At 40.3% G+C, this 25,857-nt stretch overlaps 1 protein-coding gene across 1 annotated transcript in view; it reads left to right on the forward strand.

Annotated features, from left to right (window-relative positions):
* Positions 1 to 25,857, forward strand: part of arhgef10la (Rho guanine nucleotide exchange factor (GEF) 10-like a) — a 419,992-nt gene that overhangs the window by 33,648 nt on the left and 360,487 nt on the right. The window contains exons 4-7 of the mRNA XM_060910368.1: positions 12,767 to 12,846; positions 20,408 to 20,491; positions 20,696 to 20,823; positions 23,218 to 23,301. Of these exons, the coding sequence (XP_060766351.1) occupies positions 12,767 to 12,846; positions 20,408 to 20,491; positions 20,696 to 20,823; positions 23,218 to 23,301 (376 nt within the window). The remainder of the gene's footprint in view (positions 1 to 12,766; positions 12,847 to 20,407; positions 20,492 to 20,695; positions 20,824 to 23,217; positions 23,302 to 25,857) is intronic.

The following is a 25,857-nucleotide window of genomic DNA, read 5'->3' on the forward strand; positions in this document are numbered from 1 at the left end:
GAGGAAGGTCTTCAAATGTTCTTCTGTGAATGTGAAGCCATCTTGAATAGTAGGCCTATCACTACGCCTTCTAATGACATTAATGACTTGGAAGCCCTTACCCCACAGCACTTACTCTTGCTCAAGACTAACCCCAACCTACCACCGGGTGTCTTTGATAAGGATGATACTTACGCACGCAAGAGATGGAGGCAAGTCCAATACATGAGTGATCTGTTCTGGAAACACTGGACCAAAGAATATCTGCCTCAACTCCAGAAAAGACAGAAATGGAACAATCCAGCGTGCAACTTCATCCCGGGAGATATAGTCTTGATCGTCGACGAATCAGCCCCTAGAGGATCATGGCTAATGGGAAGAATCGTGAAGACTGTGGAGGACGAACATGGAGTCGTCCGCAAGGTTCGAGTCAAGACGAAGATGAATGAACTTGAGCGGCCGATCACCAAACTCTGCCTGCTTCAAGAAGCAGAATGAAAAGGACTGTTAAATACATTCAATGTTGTAATTGTTTCTAGGATAGAAAGCAATTAGGGGCCGGGTATATAGCGGCCAAAGTAGAATTCATATAGATGTGAATTACAATTTATGTTAAAAGGTATATATAATTTCATTTGAGTGTGTAATTTCATATAAGTAGTTTATTTCATGATTAAGATGATGAATAATATGTGGCAAGGTTAAAAGAGTTAGAATTAGAATCAGAATTCATATGTTGGGCGGCACGGTGGTGTAGTGGTTAGCGCTGTCGCCTCACAGCAAGAAGGTCCTGGGTTCGAGCCCCGGGGCCGGCGAGGGCCTTTCTGTGTGGAGTTTGCATGTTCTCCCCGTGTCCGCGTGGGTTTCCTCCGGGTGCTCCGGTTTCCCCCACAGTCCAAAGACATGCAGGTTAGGTTAACTGGTGACTCTAAATTGACTGTAGGTGTGAGTGTGAATGGTTGTCTGTGTCTATGTGTCAGCCCTGTGATGACCTGGCGACTTGTCCAGGGTGTACCCCGCCTTTCGCCCGTAGTCAGCTGGGATAGGCTCCAGTTTGCCTGCGACCCTGTAGAAGGATAAAGCGGCTAGAGATAATGAGATGAGATAATTCATATGTTAAGAATTAGAACTGTCTCACGCTTCTTAAGAATTCATATGTGAAGAATTAGAACAAGAATTAGAACTGTCTCACGCTTCTCAAGAATTAGAATTAGAATTCATTCAGCTATATAAGAACGGTCTCACGCTTCTCAGGGTAGATCTCGAGAAGCCGTGGAAGCGAATAGTTTTTCTTACCTGACTCTCTGACTCACCGACTCTCTGTATCTTAGAACCTTTGTAATTGTTAAACGAGAATTAAAGTTCAACTTTCAAGACGTTTCAAGTGGATTTATTGCAAGGCACACGGACACTGAGAGTGGAAACAGTTACTTTGGGACAGAGACTTCGTCAGCGTAAGCTATAGCACTTTTCTCAAGGTCTCACTACGAATGAGCCTCTACACTGACCTTGCAGGTAAATGGACCAAAGATGTTCAGTATACACAAGGTACCAATGTTCTTCACTTATATTTTTACCATCATGTAATTTTGTTATATGATTACGATTACTGGTACCCACAATTACAATTATAATTACAGCATGTTTCCTGAGTAAAATTACGATTACATTATGATTACATAAAAATGTCATCGATTACAGTCAATTACGATTACCCCATGTTTAATTACCAAGGTTTTGCAATCAGTTCATCCGCCATATACGTTACTGTGTTAGGTGTTACTATGGAAACGATAACATGTTAGAAGAATTGCATTGGTATAGACATGTGATTTACCTCACAGCCAAAAGTGCTGTCAGAAATGCTGGGACAGGAAATGAATCAACACCTTCAATCCAGTGGCATTATTGTAAAATTGTCAAATTTCTATTGCTAAGATGGATGTTTTAATGAAAGTTTACATTATTGGATTATACAATTAATCTTTATCCTGTAGTTAAACTGATGAAACAACAGCGATGGGGAAATACACTCACTGGCCACTTTAATAGGAATTACTTCTTGATTCTAAGATTCCTGTTCTGGCTACAGGAGTGGAACCCAGTGTGGTGTTCTTTCTGCTGTTGCTTTTCTGCTGAGATGCTTTTCTGCTCACCACGGTTGTCTCATCTCATCTCATTATCTCTAGCCACTTTATCCTTCTACAGGGTCGCAGGCAAGCTGGAGCCTATCCCAGCTGACTACGGGCGAAAGGCGGGGTACACCCTGGACAAGTCGCCAGGTCATCACAGGGCTGACACATAGACACAGACAACCATTCACACTCACATTCACACCTACGCTCAATTTAGAGTCACCAGTTAACCTAACCTGCATGTCTTTGGACTGTGGGGGAAACCGGAGCACCCGGAGGAAACCCACGCGGACACGGGAAGAACATGCAAACTCCGCACAGAAAGGCCCTCGCCGGCCCCGGGGCTCGAACCCAGGACCTTCTTGCTGTGAGGCGACAGCGCTAACCACTACACCACCGTGCCGCCCCACCATGGTTGTAAAGAGTGATTATATGAGTTACTATATCCTTCCTGGCAAAAAAGCTCGAACCAATCTGGCCATTTTCCTCTGACCTCTCTGATCAACAAGGCGTTTGTTTCCACCCACAGAACTGTCGCTCACTCACTCGATGTTTTTTGTTTTTCGCACCATTCTGCGTAAACTCTAGAGACTGTTGTGTGTGAAAACCCCAGGAGATCAGCAGCTTCTGAAATACTCAAACCATCAAATCCATGGCTCAAACCAACACCCGTGCCACAGTGAAAGAAAGTCACACTTTGAGATCACAATTTTTCCCGTTCTGATGTTTGAACATTGTGAACATTAACTGAAGCTCTTGATTTGTATCTGCATGATTTGATGCGTCGTGCTGCTGTCTAGGGATCGGCTGATTAGAGAACTGCGTTAAACAACAGGTGGATGTGTGAGTGTACAGTTCGATTGACATACCGTACAATGAAAACTATATTTATTCAATTAAAATCGAAATCTTATAGATATACTGTATACGGCACTAAAGTTTTGAGAGCGCTCAGGTTTTATGGAGTGATGAGACAGTATTTTGAGATCGGTGCTACAGTTGAAATATGAAATATTTGTACTTGTTCTGAACACCTGCAGGTCAGTGTCCGGGTTCAGCATGGAGGCTTTTTTTTTCTTTGATGAAAAGGACACAGTGCTAAACCGTTGCTGTCGTTCCTGTGGGTTTTCCTGTCCTGTTCTCAGAGCCGTGACTAAAACGAGCTTCTCTTCAGTTCTGGCTACCTTGCTGTTTTTGCTGAGTGCACGTTTCCACCATCGAGATGTCAATATGGCACCACAGCCTGGAGCTATCAATAGCATTTTCCGCTCGATAATGCGAGTGTCAGCATTTGCTCTGATTGCAGTGCTGTCCGGAGGTCAAGCCCAGGTCTGCTTCTGTGACACGAAGCAAAAATGAAAGGTTTTATATGGCACGAGTGCACAAATGTGTCATTTACTGTATGTGTCATCAATGGACTTTTATAAAGTTGGATTCAAAAGTATTGGAACAGTTTGTGTTGCAGGGGGTTCGTAAGACTTTAAATGAAATGTCAAAGGCGTGCTAAGTTACATTTTAATCATATATGCTTTATCCTGGCAAAGCTGGCTGTAGATCTGAAGCTTATCTCAGGAATCCAGGGTACAAGGTGGGAATACACTCATGGTAGTGTGATTATTCATTCTTTTGCTTCCAACATCTGGTCTGGAATGAAATTCTGGATTTGATTGGTCTGTTTTCATTTTGGTGAGTTTTATTACTGTATTACCCACAATGCTGTTCAATTACCTACTGCTAGTGATGCAGTAGGAGTTAATCTGTGGTTCATCTCGATCTGAAAAGAGTGATGCAGCAGCGCTTTAGTCCTTCAGTCTGTCCAGGTTTGAGACACCGCCTCATCTAGAGACTCTGGTCAAAAAGATCAGCGTCCAAAAGTTTCATACTTATACCGCCATCAACGCCATCACACTCCGGTCACTAACTAGCCGAGCCTCTATCATAACCCAGTACAACTGTGTTGTATAGCTGCATTGCATACTGAGACTTTAAACTGAGTAACGGTGAGTGAGAAAAAGAAACTCAGAACAATGTCACCCAATGATGTCAGTGTGGCACACAAACACTGACTTCTCGTGGCAGGAACAGAAATATAGTACCGGCCAACAAATGATTGGAATATATCTGATATACCACGAAAAAATCCAGCCAATATTATCATTATTATACATACACATTCCTTTCAGGTGTTCAAGATTTCTTTCTCTTTCAAAATTCTCTCAAAATCTTCCGTATTTAACGAAGCAAACCTGGCGGCCATGTTTGTTTACAGATTGTCATAGTCGCTTGCTGGCGCAGAAGTTTTACGTTGGAGATGTAAATGAACTGAAATCGTAAACCATATTCAATGCTCATTCTCCATTGGGTAGAGTGATGTAATACACATAGGATAAGCAATATGCGAACAATATTGCATGCTATCAAATAAAATGAATGAAACCCACTAGAAGGGAATAGAACACGTTTATAGTCCATCGAAAAAGTGTCCTGTATGTATAATAATTCAGTATGAACATCATGAATATGTCTCAGGGTGGAGTTTTCCTTTAAAGGATGAATAGCGATGTAGGTTGGACTTTACACCTCATATCAACACGTGCCACATGATTCCAAAATACACGTTTCGTTGCCCTGGAATGATTGTTCTGGGATGAAGGGAACAACAGACTCTACACGCACAATACAGTGGTGCTTGAAAGTTTGGGAACCCTTTAGAATTTTCTATATTTCTGCATATATGACCTAAAACAGCATCAGATTTTCACTCAAGTCCTAAAAGTAGATAAAGAGAACCCAGTTAAACAAATGAGACAAAAATATTATACTTGGTCATTTATTTATTTATTTAGTCATTTATGATTAGCAGTTAATTTGAAGGTGAAATTAGAGTCAAGTGTTTTCAATCAATGGGATGACAATCAGGTGTGAGTGGGCACCCTGTTTTATTTAAAGAACAGGGATCTGTCAAAGTCTGATCTTCACAATACATGTTTGTGGAAGTGTATCATGGCATGAACAAAGGAGATTTCTGAGAACCTCAGAAAAAGTGTTGTTGATGCTCATCAGGCTGGAAAAGGTTACAAAACCATCTCTAAAGAGTTTGGACTCCACCAATCCACAGTCAGACAGATTGTGTAAATTCAAGACCATTGTTACCCTCCCCAGGAGTGGTCGACCAACAAAGATCACTCCAAGAGCAAGGCGTGTAATAGTTGGGAAGGTCACAAAGGACCCCAGGGTAACTTCTAAGCAACTGAAGGCCTCTCTCACATTGGCTAATGTTAATATTCATGAGCCCACCATCAGGAGAACACTGAACAACAATGGTGTGCATGGCAGGGCTGCAAGGAGAAAGCCACTGCTCTCCAAAAATAACATTGCTGCTTGTCTGCAGTTTGCTAAAATCATGTGGACAAGCCAGAAGGCTGTTGGAAAAATGTTTTGTGGACGGATGAGACCAAAATAGAACTTTTTGGTTTCAATGAGAAGCGTTACGTTTGGAGAAAGGAAAACACTGCATTCCAGCATAAGAACCTTATCCCATCTGTGAAACATGGTGGTGGTAGTATCATGGTTTGGGCCTGTTTTGCTGCATCTGGGCCAGGACGGCTTGCCATCATTGATGGAACAATGAATTCTGAATTATACCAGCAAATTCTAAAGGAAAATGTCAGAACATCTGTCCATGAACTGAATCTCAAAAGAAGGTGGGTCATGCAGCAAGACAACGACCCTAAGCACACAAGTTGTTCTACCAAAGAATGGTTAAAGAAGAATAAAGTTAATGTTTTGGAATGGCCAAGTCAAAGTCCTGACCTTAATCCAATCGAAATGTTGTGGAAGGACCTGAAGCGAGCAGTTCATGTGAGGAAACCCACCACCATCCCAGAGTTGAAGCTGTTCTGTACGGAGAAACGGGCTAAAATTCCTCCAAGCCGGTGTGCAGGACTGATCAACAGTTACCGGAAACGTTTAGTTGCAGTTATTGCTGCACAAGGGGGTCACACCAGATACTGAAAGCAAAGGTTCACATACTTTTGCCCCTCACAGATATGTAATATTGGATCATTTTCCTCAATAAATAAATGGCCAAGTATAATATTTTTGTCTCATTTGTTTAACTGGGTTCTCTTTATCTACTTTTAGGACTTGTGTGGAAATCTGATGATGTTTTAGGTCATATTTATGCAGAAATATAGAAAATTCTAAAGGGTTCACAGACTTTCAAGCACCACTGTATGTACATCAGCACAATATGGCGGTGTGACTTGAAGCGTGTTTGCAAAATGCTGACGAGAAAAAGGAGGAGACGCAGGTAAACATCAGACAGGCAGTATTCCTCCACTCCCTGTGTTTAGTCTGAGATCATGTTCAGCGTGTGAGTTAACAGGAGACGACAGCATGCTCCGTCTGTCTTAGCGTGTGTGTGTATATATACACGTATCTGTGAACGTGTCGAGAGACAGGAAGTCCTCGAGTGCACAGAGCTCACGGCTTTCTTATTAGCATTCTGCAGCAGAACACCTGTTCTTCCCTCCATGGCAAATGGAGACTCTTGGGATTAGCTGCTCCACACTGCTTTTCTGATGCCTTTGTATTCTGTGCTGTGATTAATATTTGGTGGAAAATCTCCACCTGCAGGACAGTTTTTATGTTTTTTGTTTTCATTGCTTTTATCTAGAGATAAAATTAGCTGTTTTTAATTAAAAATAGCAGCTTTCGCACTGTGCCCTCTCACCTCTAACTGTTCGTGGCCAGACGGGATGGTGAAATTTATTGAAAGTGAAGTTACTGTCGAGAAGATGAATGTCAAGATGTTTGTAAATGAACTGAAATTGTTATAAAGGAAAACGGTTTCTTTGTGGACTCTCCAACATGATCAGTTCTCATTCCTGTGTAATCACTTGAACATACTGGTACGCATTGCGGGCGAGGTTTAAGTGTAATGACACTGAAATGCAAGGATAAGCTTCTTACAAAATATTTCACATTTCTGATCGGTGCTGATTAACTTTCTATAACAGCAGCACTGACAGTCATGCAGCTGTAATACAAATCACAAATCTTATGTTAATATACCTATAGTAGCAACTCATTCACAGGTACAGTGGTGCTTGAAAGTTTGTGAGCCCTTTAGAATGTTCTATATTTCTGCATAAATATGACCTAAAACATCATCAGATTTTCACACAAGTCCTAAAAGTAGATAAAGAGAACCCAGTTAAACAAATGAGACAAAAATATAATACTCGGTCATTTATTTATTGAGGAAAATGATCCAATATTACATATCTGTGAGTGGCAAAAGTATGTGAACCTTTGCTTTCAGTATCTGGTGTGACCCCCTTGTGCAGCAATAACTGCAACTAAACGTTTGCGGTAACTGTTGATCAGTCCCGCACACCGGCTTGGAGGAATTTTAGCCCGTTCCTCCGTACAGAACAGCTTCAACTCTGGGATGTTGGTGGGTTTCCTCACATGAACTGCTCGCTTCAGGTCCTTCCACAACATTTCCATTAGATTAAGGTCAGGACTTTGACTTGGCCATTCCAAAACATTCACTTTATTCTTCTTTAACCATTCTTTGGGAGAACAACTTGTGTGCTTACGGTCGTTGTCTTGCTGCATGACCCACCTTCTCTTGACATTCAGTTCAAATAAATGACCGAAGATAATATTTTTGTCTTATTTGTTTAACTGGGTTCACTTTATCAACTTTTAGGACTTGTGTAAAAATCTCATCTCATCATCTCTAGCCGCTTTATCCTGTTCTACAGGGTCACAGGCAAGCTGGAGCCTATCACAGCTGACTATGGGCGAAAGGCGGGGTACACCCTGGACAAGTCGCCAGGTCATCACAGGGCTGACACATAGACACAGACAACCATTCACACTGACATTCACACCTACGGTCAATTTAGAGTCACCAGTTAACCTAACCTGCATGTCTTTGGACTGTGGCGGAAACCGGAGCACCCGGAGGAAACCCACGCGGACAACATGCAAACTCCGCACAGAAAGGCCCTCACCGGCCACAGGGCTCGAACCCGGACCTTCTTGCTGTGAGGCGACAGCGCTAACCACTACACCACCGTGCTGCCCCTGTGTGAAAATCTGATGATGTTTTAGGTCATACCGTATTTATGCAGAAATATAGAAAATTCTAAAGGGTTCACAAACTTTCAAGCACCACTGTACAGTACCCAGTCATATGAATTGTCAGATACAGAACTGTAGATGGTCGAAGTGGTATGGCATGGTTTCTTGAGACAGATGGGAGCTGGAGGGTATGCCCGAAAAAATTCCCCTTCTCGCAGACAACAGAAGAAAGGTGTTGACCCTGCAACACAAGTCGACGGCCAGCTCAACTGGGTTTTTAAAATATCAAATGAGCAATTACTGTACAAGAAATAACTCAGTCGCATTGTATCCGAGACTTTTGTCATGTCCAATATTTGAAATATTTGGCACATGTGTGGTGTATGGAAAGCGATGCAGTGCAAATTCGGGTGCTCTTTGATAAAAGTACACCGTCGAAGACCTGGGCAAGAGTGGAGGAGCTGCTGGGGTTTGACAGGCAGTAGACCAAAAGGATGATGATGAGTAGTAAAGACTTCCAGCATTTATTGGAATGGAGGTTTCCAAGGCAAACACGCCCCAAGCAGTGGCGGCTTTCAAACAGGGGAGGCTGGTCGGTTATGATATTTCCAGATTTTAAAAGAAAATGAAAAAACACATCAATTTTGCCCATACTCATGCCTCTGATCTGGCTGATTGTTGGCAGTGTCACAAACTGTGAAATAACGGGTTCTTTTGGCCCATTAGCCTACTGTCCAATATACATGATGGTGGTGTTGGGGGGAGGGGTATATTTTAACATTTTATATTTTAAAATTGTGGCATGTTGTTTAAAAATTGATCATTATTGAAAGCAGCTCTTTGTCAGGAACCTCAGCAGTAACAGCAGAGTGTTCTGGAATAGGCACAAGCACTGACCTTGGGGAGCCAAACATAGAGCTGGGTGCCACACATTTCATTCACTGACACTTTCCCTATATTTTACTTATTTTGACTGAGAAATGTTTTATTGACAATTCTGATAACCCTTCACTTTTAATCCAGGTCTGTAGTGTGAAATGTTCTCGGCTGTGTTTTTGTTTAAAAATGTTTTCCAAATTGTAGCTGTGTTTAATTCATATCCAGAAAAATATATATTCCAATATAATATACTCAGCATAAACATTTTAAATAGATTCCATATTTTTGGTCCATCCATGACATATTACTAAAGTAGCCTATTTACTGTTGTTGATGTGGGTCACTTGCTGTTAGCCAAGTCACTTTCTCGTACCAGGAGAGCTGAAAGGAATGAGTATTATTCCCTACCTTTTTCACCAAGTCAATTTGAGGCGTTGGTCTACCCTGCTCTTTAATTTTAATTTTTTCCTCGAAAGGAAGACGGGCAAATGGCTTCGCCAAAATTAAATCAGCAATGCTTGGCCTCCGTGCGCAGCTTTCTTGCTAGCTGACTAGCCCCCTCAAGTTCAAGTTCAGTCACTCAAATAAACAAAATTTCTGGAACTAAGATAGCAAACTTGACAACACTATATTTACACTTTATTTACAATGAAAATATATACAAACTAAAAAAGCTGGTAGAAACCGTATGTAATGAATGAAATCGAAATGTAAGCCGATCTCTTACAATACACCACAGCACTTGCGAATCTGCATGGGACTGAACTGAGATTCACTGCTGCCTGTCTACTGTATATTTGAAACGAGCTGTCAATCAAAGAAAATATCCAGTCGCTTTCACCAATCACCAGTCTCCTCGTGGAAACTGCCATGTCCCTCCCACTGTGAGGCTGGGAGTCCGTGGGCGGGCGTTTTCGCAGTATTTGTCCAATAATCGTCTTGCATTTTGATATTGAAAAGCACAGAGCTCCCAAATGCCATTGAAGTCCACTGAGGCTGGGAGTCCATGGGACTCCGTGGGCGGGCGTTTTCACAGTATTTGTCCAATAATTGTCTTGCATTTTGAGATTGAAAAGCGCAGAGCTCCCAAATGCCATTGAAGTCCACTGAGGCTGGGCTGCATCATGCTGTCACGAGGGGGAAAAACTCACGCACACATTAGGCGAACTGGGGAAAGTTATAAGGGAATGATTTCACACTGTAGTTGGGTTGAGCACATATATTTCTATGATTCTGGATCTGAAATAGCAATGTTATAAGGTCGGCTATAACATAAGCCTAGCGCAATTCATCCTACATGATGTTCATCATTTTTAGAGGAGGCTGAGCCTCCCTCGTTGTCTTAGAGCAATCGCCCGTGGCCCCAAGGCTGATCTTGTGCCACAAGGGAAACGATGATAATGATGATGATGATGACTTCTCTGGTGGGCACTTCATATAACTATCATTAATACATACTAATAAACACATCAAAACATACTGATATTTAATAAAGAAAAAAATATGATGAGTGATATTTTATTTGTTCTGTGGACGTTGATTTCACATTTATAGCAGGAGATTTCATGCATTCATCAACTCCATGGAATGTAAACTCTGTACACTTCCCCTCCTGGCCAGCAGAGGTCGCCATCTCCAGGGTTGTTGAACAATTTCTGCATTTACATCTGATTCACTCCCTGTTTTTTTTTCCTTTTCAGAATTTAAACAGTTTTTAAATTAATTGCTTAATTTTTGCTTCTCCAAATACACATGGACAAAACATGGAATATTCAATCTGACTATAAAATATACTTAAAAATGAGCAGGTGAAAGTAAGGATACAAAAAACAATAGGCGAAGAAAGAGAAAAGAAAAAACCCCCAGCAGTCTGCAAGGCAAAGAAAAAAAATCAGAACGCAAATATCACATCACCAAATGGCATTTTTTGAGAATGAAGATAATTCCAGCAGTATCATTTCGATTTAAATGGATGTGTATAATTTTTCAGTCTTTTAGTCATATTTTTCATGGACCTCAAGTTCAGAACAAATAAAAAATCAGATATGAATAAATCAGTATTTAAACAGTTCAGCTTGCTCGTCGTGCGAAGTCTTGCCAATCCATGTATTGAGTAAGCCTTAATATTTCACGATTGCCTTTTCATGATTTAACCCTAGCTTTTTTTCTTGAATATTCTCTGGATTTATCTTTCGACTCATAAAACATTAAAGCTTTCCCTGTTGAAAAATTATTCATTTCCTGAGGCTTCAAGTGTCCACTAGAGGGCTCTAGTAGCCACAAAAAATACTGTTATAGGACTGAACCATGTAAAATAGTTTTTTGATGACAGTGTTTTGTGTGTGTGGGTGTGAAAATTGGACCAGTCAAAGCCAAAAATAAATAAGCAGCTGATGTCACATGAAAAAAAAGTGGATTATGCTTTTATTGTAGCCTCAACATAAACTTTAAATTACATATATGGCCAGAGATATTGATCTTTATGCTCCTAGAGCTCATACTGAACAAAACAACTAGCTGGTAACTTCCGTAATATCATTTTTAGTTTGAGTACTGCTTTTTAAAGGAGAACTGAAGTCATTTTTAAACTTGCTTTATTTCTTAATTAACGTGTTATTCAATTACGTTTTCGGTTTCAGTAACTTTATATCATGACTCGTATTGGCAACTAATTGCAATTAGATGTTATACTCTTCAGGGCGGCACGGTGGTGTAGTGGTTAGCGCTGTCGCCTCACAGCAAGAAGGTCTGGGTTCGAGCCCCGTGGCCGGTGAGGGACTTTCTGTGCGGAGTTTGCATGTTCTCCCCGTGTCCGCGTGGGTTTCCTCCGGGTGCTCCGGTTTCCCCCACAGTCCAAAGACATGCAGGTTAGGTTAACTGGTGACTCTAAATTGACCGTAGGTGTGAATGTGAGTGTGAATGGTTGTCTGTGTCTATGTGTCAGCCCTGTGATGACCTGGCGACTTGTCCAGGGTGTACCCCGCCTTTCGCCCGTAGTCAGCTGGGATAGGCTCCAGCTTGCCTGCGACCCTGTAGAACAGGATAAATTGGCTAGAGATAATGAGATGAGATGAGTTTTTAGCAGTGTTGAATTTAGTTCGTTCGGTCCACAGCAGGCGCCGCTTATCCGTGCGATCTTCACGAGACTTGTACGAGACTTCGAAACGTGAAGAAGTGTCAGCCAGGTGTCGGTGCCGCCATTTTGAAAACTGTTCTCCAAACAAAATATTGTGCAAAAACGAGTTTAAATGGCGATTACTGCCTGCTTTTTTCAAACTTTCCTGATTGCTATCAAAACAAACAAAACTTCAGGCTTGATTACGTCAGCATTCGAAACAGGGCACGCGCGTCTTTGGCAGATGTCGGTCGCTTTGATTTCCGCCGTACGTTTTACTTCCGTCCTACGATGTCTCGCACAGGTCTCAGCGAATCTCGTTTACGACCGTTGCTTTGACATATGGACTGATATATTACAGAGCATATTTCAAACACTCATAACTTGCTATAGCAGTGACAAAATAGCGATCAACAATGCATTCCTATATTTAATAAAATGACATTAATAGAATTTTGATCATAAAAATTTTGCCTTCAGTTCTCCTTTAATGACTGTACACAATGACACCGGCACTGATTTTTAATAACACAAGGCTCCTTATTTGTCTGAAACATTCTAGAGATACAGAGAGCCCAGCTCTAGCTGCAGCACTGGAAAAGACAGAAGAGGCCACAGTCGGTCCATTAGCGTCTCCTGGAGGTAAGCGTCTCCGTAGTTATCTTTCTATCTCGAAAAATCAATTTGTCAATTTGCTTTGAGAATTATTCCAACTCTCTTGCTGTGATTTGCTATGAAACACACTCAAAGATTAATAAATGAAAACGTCGACCTTGTCTTAATGATGCACTTTAATTCATTCTTAAACCACAGTCGCAGTTCTGTTTGGTCAGAAGGTGCTGATTAATTTTCCATAACAGCAGTTTGTGATGCACATCGGAGCTTTATATTAATGCGCTTGTTCTACATTACATTACGTTACAGGCATTTAGCAGACGCTCTTATCCAAAGTGGCGTACAGTACAGCATACTCAGAGCAACCTGGGGAGCAGTTGGGGGTTAGGGACCTTGCTCAAGGGCACGTCAGTCATTCCTGCCAGTCCAGGGACTCGAACCGTCAACCTTTTGGTCCCAAAGCTGCTTCTTGAACCATTAGGCTTAGCATGGTTCTATTGCAATATCATTTCTGTTGTAATTTACAGAGGGACTTGTATTTTGGATGTTCACGTCAATGAATTCGAAACCGGGTGTAAAGTTTTCTGTAAGGAGTCTCCAGTGTCAGTGCTTTGTACCAGTCAGTAAATTCTTCACCATGGGAAAGTCTTCATGACGGATGACTTTGGGGTTTGCAGTTTCTCAATAACATGATGCCGCTTACAGAACTGCGGTGGGTTTCCTAAAAGCATCGTACTACAAAGCTCATCGCTAAATGGTAGAGCGAGCATCACAATGAACACTCGCTCTCCTAGTTAAGATGCTCTTGGCGTTAAGAGGCTTTTGGGAAACCCACCCCTGAACGATTCATAGCAGCGTATGACATCGAGCATAACAGGTATGACATGCTTATATTAGTAAATTGCTATCTTATCAGCTAAACAGGATGCAGTAATGTTAGGAAACTGGCTGAATATTTCCATGCTGACCAGAGGAGAAAAGAAGAAGAAGAAGAAGAAGAAGCAGAAGGCTTTATTTGTCACATGCACACTCAAGCACAGTGAAATTTATCCTCTGCATTTAACCCATCTGAAGCAGTGAACACACGTGCACACACACCCAGGGAGCAGTTAGGGGTTTGGTACCTTGCTGAAGGGCACTTCAGCCCAAGGCCACCCCACGTTTACTGAACTGCATGTCTTTGAACTACGGGGGAAACCGGAGCAAACCCATGCAGATAACATGCAAACTCCATACAGAAAGGCCCCCGTTGGCCACTGGGCTTGAACCCAGAACCTTCTTGCTGTGAGGCCACAGTGCTAACCAGCACACCACCGTGCCACCCTCATGACAAATTTGAACCAAGTACATAGTCCAACCCATGCTTGCATGGACTAGTAAAGGACTATAAAGACGATGATATTACTGTATATAATTTATCTAATCTCATTATCTCATTATCTCTAGCCGCTTTATCCTGTTCTACAGGGTCGCAGGCGAGCTGGAGCCTATCCCAGCTGACTACAGGCGAAAGTCGGGGTACACCCTGGACAAGTCGCCAGGTCATCACAGGGCTGACACATAGACACAGACAACCATTCACACTCACATTCACACCTACGGTCAATTTAGAGTCACCAGTTAACCTAACCTGCATGTCTTTGGACTGTGGGGGAAACCGGAGCACCCGGAGGAAACCCACGCGGACACGGGGAGAACATGCAAACTCCGCACAGAAAGGCCCTCGCCGGCCACGGGGCTCGAACCCGGACCTTCTTGCTGTGAGGCGACAGCGCTAACCACTACACCACCGTGCCGCCCTATATAATTTATATCATTAGCTTAACTATTTAAACATGCTTTTATTGAGTTCAGGGTAATTATATACAGTAGATGGAATTTATTCTTCGATTGGTCAAATCCACTCTGCCCATTGTTGTCGTTCCTCTCTCCTTTTCTTTCCAACTAATCTCTTAGATAAAGTTGAAGAAGAAAGTCTCTGCTGTTCAGTCAGCTCCTGTAGGCCGTGTGGGATGCGTGTATGTGACAAGATTGTCTTCAATGACTTGTAAATGTTTGTTCGTTGCCACCAGCAAATCTCTAAATCGCTGCAGGCTACAAGTCAGTTGCTGTCCTCAGGAGCCAGACCCTGAGTCAGAAACACACACTGACTGTTTCTTTTCCACTAATGCCAAGCAATACTGTTGGATGAACCTTTCATTTAGATTCATTTCGGTCTCCATTGCAGTTAATTGCATTGAATTTTAGGGAGGACAATTAAATAATAATCAAAAGCTGTAGTGATCTGTGACCTGGCTGTTGTATTTGTTTTATCACTCCAGGTATATTGCTTTTATGTCAATTTAAAATCAATCGGTCACAGCGAGGAGATTGGCAAGACTTTGCAATGCGCCATACATCTTGTGAGCTTATACACTCATGTAAAAACAAGAAAGTAAACAGGAAATTGTGGACAGAGATTGTGCAACAACTCAAGACCTTGCCTGATATGAAGGGGTAAAGAGGGTTAATGCCCTGAAGCTGGTGTTATTGCACCAATATGGAGTCAGGCCTCATTGTTTCCACTGAGAATGAAAGATGTGAGTTTGCTTGAAAATTTTAAATGTAAGGAAAGAACATACAGTCCTGGTCTGAAACACTGGCACCCCTGAATTTCAAGCACATAATTAACAGTCATTCCATGAAATCGAGTCGTACATGAGCTGATGAGGCGCGTAGCACCGAGTCGGCTATAAGCTGTGTACGACGAGATTGAGTAGAATAACTGTTTTATTCTATCCACATTCACTGGATTTTGAGAAACGAAGCATTTTTATTTGTATTCAAATTCGATAAATAAAAACTTCATACAAAACGTCCGACAAAATCATTTCTGCTTAGAATGTAAACAAGCTGGCGAAATGACAGGAGCAATTTGTGAAAAAAAAGCTATAATAATAATTCTTAAAAAAGAAAAAAAGATACGTTCTTACCATCAAATACTTTTATTTCATATTTTGTTGGATTTTTTATTTTTTTATTTTTTGGGGTTTTGTTTTCGAGTAGAGTTTTTATTTCATCTTTGGTTGATTCAGCAACACACTCCGCCATTTCGTTTTTCTCTAATAATAATAATAATAATAATAATAATAATAATAAGTTAAATTTATATAGCGCTTTTCAAAAAACCCAAGGACGCTTTACAATTATAGACAAGGAAAGAAAAAAAAATATATAATAAAAAAATAAATAACAAATAAAAAGTAAAAAGCCCACCAAGTAGGGGTCAGGATGTAATTCCCGTGGTGTAGCAGCCACAGTCCCACCAAAAGGCGCACAAAAACAAGTCCCACATCTCCAGCACCGCCGCCGTGACGCCGTCAGCAACATCGCTCGAACACCACGCCATGGATCCACAAAGCGAGCAGAGAAGCTCCGCCATGCAGAGCACTGGCATGTCCCAAACTGCCTGCACAGCCGCCGCGACACCACCGAGCAACATCGCTCGGAACATCACGCCAAGCGTTAAAGCGCAGAGCGCTGGACAACCACGATGTAAAATGAGCAACGAGCTCACTGCAGTCCATAGCTGGGAGCGCAGGCATCACCCACGGTGAACCAAGGCCTGGAGGGAACCAACGCTCAAAACTGGGTCTGGAGCTACACCACAACCAGCAGACAAAACACTCAAACAAACACCAAACTACACAAACACACAGAAAAAAAAATAGAAAAAGAAATAAAATAAAATAAAATAAAATAAAATAAAAAAGCTCTGGTGAGAAGTGGCAGCCAGAACGCGCATGACGTACTCTCAACCGGAAACGGAAACGAAAAAAAAAAGCTACTCATGGTATATGAGCTGATAGCCTAGTAGTAGTAGAGTAGCCAATCAGAATACACAGTTGCTCATATCCAGTGAATGTGGATAGAATAATTTAGGATATCATCTGAAATAATTTTTTGGATAATCAGAATATTTGAATAAAATCTTCAATGGGGAAAAAAAAACCCTTCCATAAATAGTAAAATAATGCAAACACACATTGTACTCCAGACACCATGATTGGCAGCCTTCAGTAACATTTGGTTGCACAACCTTTGCCAACAATGACAGCCTTTAGACGTTTCTTGGAGCCGTCTAGAAGCTTCTTGCGCCTCTCTGCTGGTAGTTTCTGCCACTCTTCCATTGCTGTGTGTTCTAGCTCTTCAGTTTGCAGGAGTTCTTTTTGCAGTGGCAGATTTCAGCGTTCTCCAAAGATTTTCAATGGAATTTAGGTCAGGACTCAGTGCTGGCCACTTTAAAACAGTCCATTTTTTCCTTTTCAACCATTCTTTTGTGCTGTTGGACGTGTGCTTTGGGCTGTTGTCCTGCTCAAAGTCTCAACACCTTCCCTGCAAACCTAGATTTCTGTCATCAGGGAACACATTTTACTCGAAAATGCCTTGGCAATCTTCTCATTTCATCATCCCTTTGATACATTCAGTGCCTGCAGGACCAGAGGCATTAAAGTATCCCACAGCATGACAGAAGCTCCACTGTGTTTTACTGTAGGGAGAGTGTTCTTTTCCTTATGGGCTGAGGCTGATGCACTGAATTCCCAAACAGCCCTATTTTGGTTTTGTCTGTCCAAAGAACAAAGACTGTGACTTATCTATGAACATTTTTGCAAACATTAATGGACTTTTTTCCCCCCACAATCCACACAAACCTTCGCAGACTTCTGTCATCGCCTTGACAGATTTGAGACTGTGAAACCTCTTAACATAACAAACTGCTGAAACAGAGGTTTCACGATCTTTCGTGATTGCCTTGTTGCCTTTAGAATTATCATTATTTTTTTTTTTTTGATAATGTAATTTCCGATGCACTCGGACCGCTTTCTTGTCTTCACCATTGTGAAAAAGGGACGAGAAACAATCAGCCCCATTTTCTGCAGTAAAACCATCATTTATTGGATAATCCAGGTCATGTGACAGACTAAAAACTCAGCACAGTCGAGTCTTTTTTGCTTTTTATTTTGTTTGAGGAGCTCATTTAAATTCATCAAAAGGGTGCCAATAATTCTATTCAGCATACATTTTATGTCTATTTTTTTAATTTCACTATACGTAAGCTTTTTTTGTTGTTGTTCAATACCTTTGGACATTTTGTTACATATTCTGATGATACAAAATGGGTTCATTTGCATTTTTTTCCTGAAGATATTCTTACTTTCAGAGTTCAGGGGTACCAATAATTCTGACCAATACTGTGCACATGCCAACCATCCATGAGACAATTATAACATTGTTACAGTATGTGTGTCTTCTGAAGCAGAATAGGTTCTTTAAAGGGTTAAGACTCCAGCTTTAAAAAGTAATGGCACCCCAGCCTATCTGTGAATGATTCATTTTTTCCATTTGGATCAGCTTCAATAGAAATGACGAGGAAATCACACTTTAAAATTATGGGACTTATATGCAGCAAGTGTATAATTCCTTTTTAAGTAGTTTAAGCACACACGCACAGATGTAAATGAGTCACTCTGGCAGTTAGTCATCGTGTGTGGGACAGGCGTAGGCCACCACTGAGCCGATAATCACTGATAGTCAGACTAATTGTGGTTAAGGAACTTTGAAAGTCTGCACTCCCTCCGTCATGAACACATTCCACAAAGCTGAGCTTTTCCTCAGGCTGAAAATCGCCGACCATTTCGTTTCTTTTTCTCTCTGGTTCTGACAAGAGCTTATTTAGCCTTGCTGGCTAATCCATTTCCCGATACTCCGAAAGCAAGCTTTTCCTCGGCTTAACTGGAAACGGGACCTCTGGAGGTGTGATGCAGAGGTGGAAGGATTGTAGACAAATCGGGTTTTAAAAGCGAATCAATAGACCCCGAGTAAGCTAAACTGGGCAAGACGTGGTGGGAGTGAAGCTAACGAGCTAACGGCTAGTCCGACGAGCTGAGAAAACACAGCTGGGGCAATCGATCAGGTGAACAAGTTATTTGTAATCTCAGGACACTCAAGGTACTGTTTCTCACACTGTTTCTCACATGGTGCCATTCGATACATTATGATTTGAATAGAAACAGAAAAGCAGTGAAAATGTAAAAAAGATTGAAAAAGGAATGAGAAGAAAAATTAAATAAAAAATAAAAATATAGAAATGAAAAACAAATTAGGAAGATAGTATTTAACAAAGCATAATAATGCAAATGTTAAGAACAAATTACATGAAATACAGACGAGTAAATTAAAACAAAATAAGTAACTACATTCTCAGAAAATAAAGTACATTATTGTACCTTTAGGGGTACAACAGCTTGTAACTGGTACTTATCTGTACCCTTTATATACTGCTTGGGAACATATAGGTACCTTTTTGTCCCGAAAAAGCTACACATAGTTACCGCAAAGACCAATAATGAACCCTAGGCGGTACATTAGTGTAGATTGTACCTTGGGGGACAGAAATGGGCTCTTACTGTACCCCTGTTTCTAACAGTGTAGAAGGGCATTCAGTAGAGTGTATACCTCTGCCAAGCCACAGATCATCAACATCAAAATCAAATCACTTGAACCGAGGATAATACTAAAGCTGTACACTAAATTTCATCAAAATCTATTCACTACTTTTTGAGTTATGTCAGGAACAAACAAACAAACAAAAAAAAATCCCGGATCCACATACATATCTGGATCCTGGATCAACATACATATCCGGATTTGCACCAAAATCTAATCAGTGGTTTCGTGGCCCATGGCTCACCTTTCCTCCAAATTTGATCAAAATTTGTTCACTACTTTTTGAGTTACGTTGGGAAAAGCAAACAAACAAACGAACAGGCGAAAATATAACCTCCTCCAACAAAGTTGGCGGAGGTAAAAATAGGTCTAAAGTCCTTCGCGCACCATATGGCGGCGCTGATCTCTGTTTCTGTAGCCCTCGGCCTCTCACGTACAGTACCTAGGGCTACAGTGGGGGGCTAGTCCTCTGGTAACCGCGAGAGTTTGACTCCCCACTCACATCTGTATTGCAGCGTGCCTTGCCAGATGGCAGCAGGCACCATTTTTATGATGGTCTTTGGTATGACCTGACCGCGAGTAGAACTCGCGATCTCCCAGCGGACACGCTAACCACTAGGCCAACTCACGTTAAAAAAGTGGTAAAAAAATATGTAATAGATACAAAAAAATAAATGAATAGAAATTAGTTAAATATTAAAATGTGAAACGACACTCCATTTTTTTAAATTCCAGATTTTTAATTTAAGACATGTAAATTCATATTTAGTAAATATCTTGCCATCTTTTTGTCTATTTTTGTGTTTTTTTTTTACTTCATTTTTTCGACTGAATCAGAATCATTTGATGTTGTGAAGGAACTGGTGGAGGGGGATGAATGAAGAATTTTGTCCATTTTTATTGCTTAACTCCTACGATAGTACACCGTAATTTTTTTTTTAAATACATGAAACAAAAGAGATAATTAAATCTCTCATGACCATATTTGTAAATCAGATGTTTCCACACAGGGTAATGACCCCTAATTTGGGAACTCCTGACTTAAACAGTGGTGAGTGGACACACACCTACACACTGTATTTCCTCTGTGATGTTTTCTCAGTCTTTCAGTCGGATGATATTCAGACAGGCAGCTCAGAGGTGATCTATGATGACGTGCCATGTGAGGACGTGTCTCGAGGAGAAGGTCGGTAATAATAAAGTGTGTGTATGTGAGAGAGAGAGAGAGAGAGAGAGAGAGAGAGAGAGAGAGCATGATCTGTATGGCAGCTGTGCGTTCATGCATTACTATATTTGTCACGGAGAATATATGTGTCTCAGAGTCAGACATTACCTGTGTCCAATGGGGATGTGCTGACCATAGTTGCTTGTGTGTATGTGTGTGTGGTAGGAGACATGATCTATGAGGATGTACAGAGAGAGGAAGTCCCTCAGGGGCCCAACAATGGCTGGAGTTCCAGTGAGTTTGAGAGCTATGATGAGCAGTCAGACTCTGAGAAAGCAGCCTCCCGGAGCAAGGTGTGTATCTGACATCTTTTTACAATATAAATTACACTCTGGTTTTATTCAGCATTCCACACACCTCAAATGCTGAAGGACATCTTGCCTACATTCTGTCCAGAAGGGGGCAGAATGGAACTACTTTTGCTCTTCGTTCCCACACCTGCACCTCTCTCGCTGCCTGTCACAGGGCCCGGTTTTCAGTTCACTCCTCATCTACTTCACGCTTCTTCATATTCCTGAGGTCAGGCTACCATTAAAAACACTTTGCCCAGACAGAAATCCCTGAGAAACCAATTGCTTATCAGTACCCTCACCTCTGTCTCACCCGAACGGCACTGAACACCTGCACTCACACACTAAATATTACATGGCACCCTTTAATATGTAAGTGTTCCAGAACTTTCAAAATCTTTCAGAACTCATGCCTTAACTCTCCTGCTATTGCGTGCTTTCGTTAAAGATCAGGCAAATTTTATATATATATATATATATATATATATATATATATATATATATATATGTACACTGTAACCCCGCTATAACGAACGGACGTCCAAATAGTTCGTCATACCAAAAAGTGTGTAATACTGAAATGGACCCACTTGTCACGCCAAACACTTATATTATATGCTAAATTATAGACACATTCTACTTATCACGAATTTCTCCTTCTGAGTCACTATCGCAGTTTATTGACTGAGTTAAAGGGTCACAAATGGAGGTTATGATTTCTTTGTCTGTTATGGAAATGATGGAGGTTACTGGTGTATCGTTGTCAATGTCCGCACTACACTACACTACATTTTTTAAATCTTCACCATTCCATTCATTCATGTGTTGCAAATCACTGATGTCATTTATGTTGTGCTGCAGGGCTGGGTGGGGCGAGGGGTATAAAAACACTGCCGGTACGCTTTAACTAGGTGTTAAGTTTGGTGGTATCAGCACTCATTTTGTCCTTTTATCGATCCTTTGATCACTGTTCTCATTAATTGTTAGTGATCGACACATAAGCGAGGCTCGTTAAGCCTTTGTTTTATGGCGTTAAGACATATTGTTAACTTGGCTGCGGACTTGATTACTTTTTGCTTGTCTCTGGTGGGAAGAGGAGCGCATGGCTCAGTGTGTCATGAAAGCAGGTGAATGATGGATATAATTGCAGGAAGAGAGTTTATTTACAAACAGGCAGGCAAACAGATCAAATACATAAGACAAAGGCAGGATCGTGAAACAGGCAAAGGTCATGCGAGGCACAAACAGAATGGCAGAGAGAAAGATGGAAGGCAGAGTCCAAATATACAAAACAAAGTTAAAACCACAAAGGCAGTACAGATATAAGGCTTGGTAATGTGAGACACTCAGTACAGCTTGTAAACTTCGCCAAGTCTGTGTGTTTAGAGAGTCCTTATAAGCTCGCGCTGTGATTGTGCACTAATCCGGAACAGGTGCAGAGCAATTAGTCCTAATGGCATTCTGAGTGCCAACTCGTGTGGACATGACACAGTGATTTTTTTTTTTCAACTCATTGTCACTAAAGGCAGGGGACACAAACTTAGTTCGTAATTTGCGAAAGTTTATAGGAAGAGTTTGTTATAGCGGGATTTTACTGTGTGTTTATATATATATTATATATAAACAGTTATTCCATGAAATCGAGTCGTACATGAGCTGATAACCAGTAAGGCGCGTATAAGCCATGTATGACGAGATTAAGTGGGATAACGGTTTTATTCCATCCACATTCACTGGATTTTGAGAAACGGAGCCTTTTTATTTTTATTTTTAGCCAAGTCGACAAATAAAAACTTTATAAAAAAGTCAGACAAAATCATTTCTGCTTAGAATGTAAACAAACTGGCGAAATGACAGTAGCAATATGTGAAAAATGCTATCATCATAATTCTTGAAAAAAAATATGCTCCTACCATAATACTTTTATTCCATATTTTGTTGCTTTTTTTTGTATTTTTTTGGGGTTTTGTTTTCAAGTAGTTTTTATTTTGTCCTCAGTTGGTTCAGCAACACGCTCCGCCATTTTGATTTTCTGTTCTTACGGTATATGAGCTGATATCCTAGTAGTAGAGTAGCCAATCAGAGTGTGCGATTGCTCATATCCAGTGAATGTGGATAGAATAATTGAAGATAGTCTGCAAAGCAACAGAACACAAGGCCGGCTGAACGTAGCTTTGAGGGCATGGAATAAACCCTTGCCCCACTCTGCTCACACTTTAAGACTAAACCTTAATCCATGCCACCTTCTTGCCCCACTTACTGTATGCTACTCACCCATTTTTGTGTGCTTTTATCATTACCTATGTGTTTGTACTCCCTGTTTTACTCATCTCCATCTATCCCTGGCTTATACGCTGCTCTGCGGCTGCTGATGTGATGTGATGTGATGCTGTGTAGCTCACCCCTGATGTACGTCATCTTCGGGAATGTTGTGCCAAGACCAAGAGGGAGCTAGCCTCGAAACTGGGGGGAAAATATCAGGTATAAAATCACAAAGCTGTTAACTCTATATGCTCTTTTATATCTATAAAAAATGTAAAGTAACTACAATTTCCATCTGAAAAAGGACCTTTTGGCATAAATTCTGTCCAAACACTATATTTGTACAGTATATGTCTTTTATGTCTTTCCTTTGTCTGAAAAAGTGAAGGACCCTTATATATCTGCATAAATTCTGCACGAAAACTACTGTATATCATTAGTTGCATATAGCCAAGCCAAGATTTGATGTGGCCACATCTTGTCTTTATGAAAAAAAAATCATATTTTTATCAATAGTTCATGTATCATTCACTTGTACATGCTTTTGTCTGAAAATGAGAGACGTGTACTTTATGCATTTGTGAATAATATATAATTAGGTGCCAATTGCTAAGCCAAGAATTTTATTGTTAATGTTTTTGTAAATGTCTTTTTGTGAAAATGTATTTATTACATCTGTCATTCACTTATGCCTCTCTTTGTTTAAAAAGAAAAAAAACAAACGTATGCATGTGTGTACATTCAAATACTCTATAAATAGTTGCATATTTCCAAGCCAAGAGTTTTATTCTGCATTTTTAAGGCATGGTTTGTCTTTAAAATCCATATGTAAATCAGTAATTCAACTGTCACTCACACATACCCTTTTTGTCTGAAAAAGAAGGAAATTATGCATCTGCATACATTCTGTAAAAAAATTATAATACTCTATAATTATTTGCATATAGCCAAGCCAATGATTTTCTTGTTCATCTTTTTGGTTATGGATTTTCTTTTAAATTCATATGTAAATCAGTAATTCAACGATGCCAACCATTTTGGATAGTATGCCCATTTTTCTCAAAATAGAAGGAACATTATGTATCTGCACAGTCTCTATAAATATGATATAAATAGTTGTGTACTTCCAAGCTAAGACCTTTTAATGTGTATCTTTTTAAGATATGCATTGTCTTTAAAATGCCCTCACTTAAGCCCTTTCTGTCCAAAAAAGAGAAGGACCCTTATGCATCTGCGTAAATTCTGTATAAACCCTGTATAAATAGTTGCACATTTCTAATCCAAGACTTTTACTTTGCACTTTTTTGGGGCAGGTCTTGTCTTTAAATTCATATGTAAATAATTAATTCAACTGTCATTCATTTATGTTTGTCTGGAATAGAGAAGGGACCTTATGCATCTGCATGAATTCTGTTCAAATATTATATAAATGATTTACATAAAACCAAGCCAAGACTTTCTTTTTGCATCTTTTTGGCACAGCTTGTTTTGGAAATTCAAATGTAAGTTATTAATTAAACTATGTCAATCATTCATGCTCATTTTTTTTCTGTAAAAGAGAAGGAACCTTATGTATCTGCGTAAATTCTGTATAAACTCAATATCAATAGTTGTATATTTACAATCCAAGACTTTTACTGTGCACTTTTTGGGCATGTCTTTTCTTTAAAATTCATATTTAAATCAGTAATTCAACTGTCATTCATTTATGTTCGTCTGAAAAGGAGAAGGAACCTAATGCATCTGCATAAATTCTGTTCAAATATTATATGATTATTTACATAAAACCAAGCAAAGACTTTGTTTGTGTCTTTTTGGCATGGGTTGTTTTGGAAATTAATATTTCAGTCATTACTTAAAGCTAGACGGCCTTTCAATTTCATAAAATCGGTGAAATTTAGTTCCCTCTGAAATGTGGTCATTGTGATATGTTTATTTCTGTAATATCTCACAAAATATCAGGCTATTCTGTGACTGGGAAGTTATTTAATTTGAGGGGATTTCCGAGCAGATAATGTGCATGAAATCACTCACTTTGCGCAGTCAAGCAGACAGAGGAAGCCCGTGTGCGCATGCCCAGGTTTACCTTGACCATGCACTGACGGTTACATCATTTTATTGCTAAACGAACAGCTGATCGCACCAAGGTGCTCGCTGACCACAAATATTTATAAGTTTGGCCCTGCATTTCCTTTCCTTTGTAACATACCATCGTTTCTTCTCGCTTTCTGTTACTGTAGTCAGTCTTTCACATTTCATTCACACACTCATGTCCTCCAGTTTCTCTCCTGTTTCAAATTTGTATCCCACAATGGCTTGTGTGAACGGAGAAAGCCCACCACATGATGCATGATGTAGTATCTTGAATTGGTTCATGGTGAAGCAGGAAAAAATAGCTTAGAATTTCAGGCCATGTGGCCCTAAATTCATTAATTGTTCTATTTAAAACAAAAACTAATAAAATTGCAAATCTGTGCTTCGAATTCAGTAGCTTTCATCCACTAAACAAAAATACTCGTGTGACGGAAAATTCTTTTTATGACCAAAACTTGAAAAATCTGAAAGGCAGTCTACCTTTAAACTATATGAACTATTTGTGCCCATTTTTTTCTGAAAAAGACAAGGAACGTTATACATCAGCATAAATTCTGTATAAACCCTGTATAAATAGTTGTGTATTTCCAATCTAAGACATTTAATGTGCATATATTTTAGATACGCACTGTCTTTAAAACTCATGTAAATGCGTGATTAAACATGACATTCACTTATGCC

This window comes from Neoarius graeffei, chromosome 26, assembly GCF_027579695.1.
Source record: "Neoarius graeffei isolate fNeoGra1 chromosome 26, fNeoGra1.pri, whole genome shotgun sequence".
Classification (NCBI taxonomy): domain Eukaryota; kingdom Metazoa; phylum Chordata; class Actinopteri; order Siluriformes; family Ariidae; genus Neoarius; species Neoarius graeffei.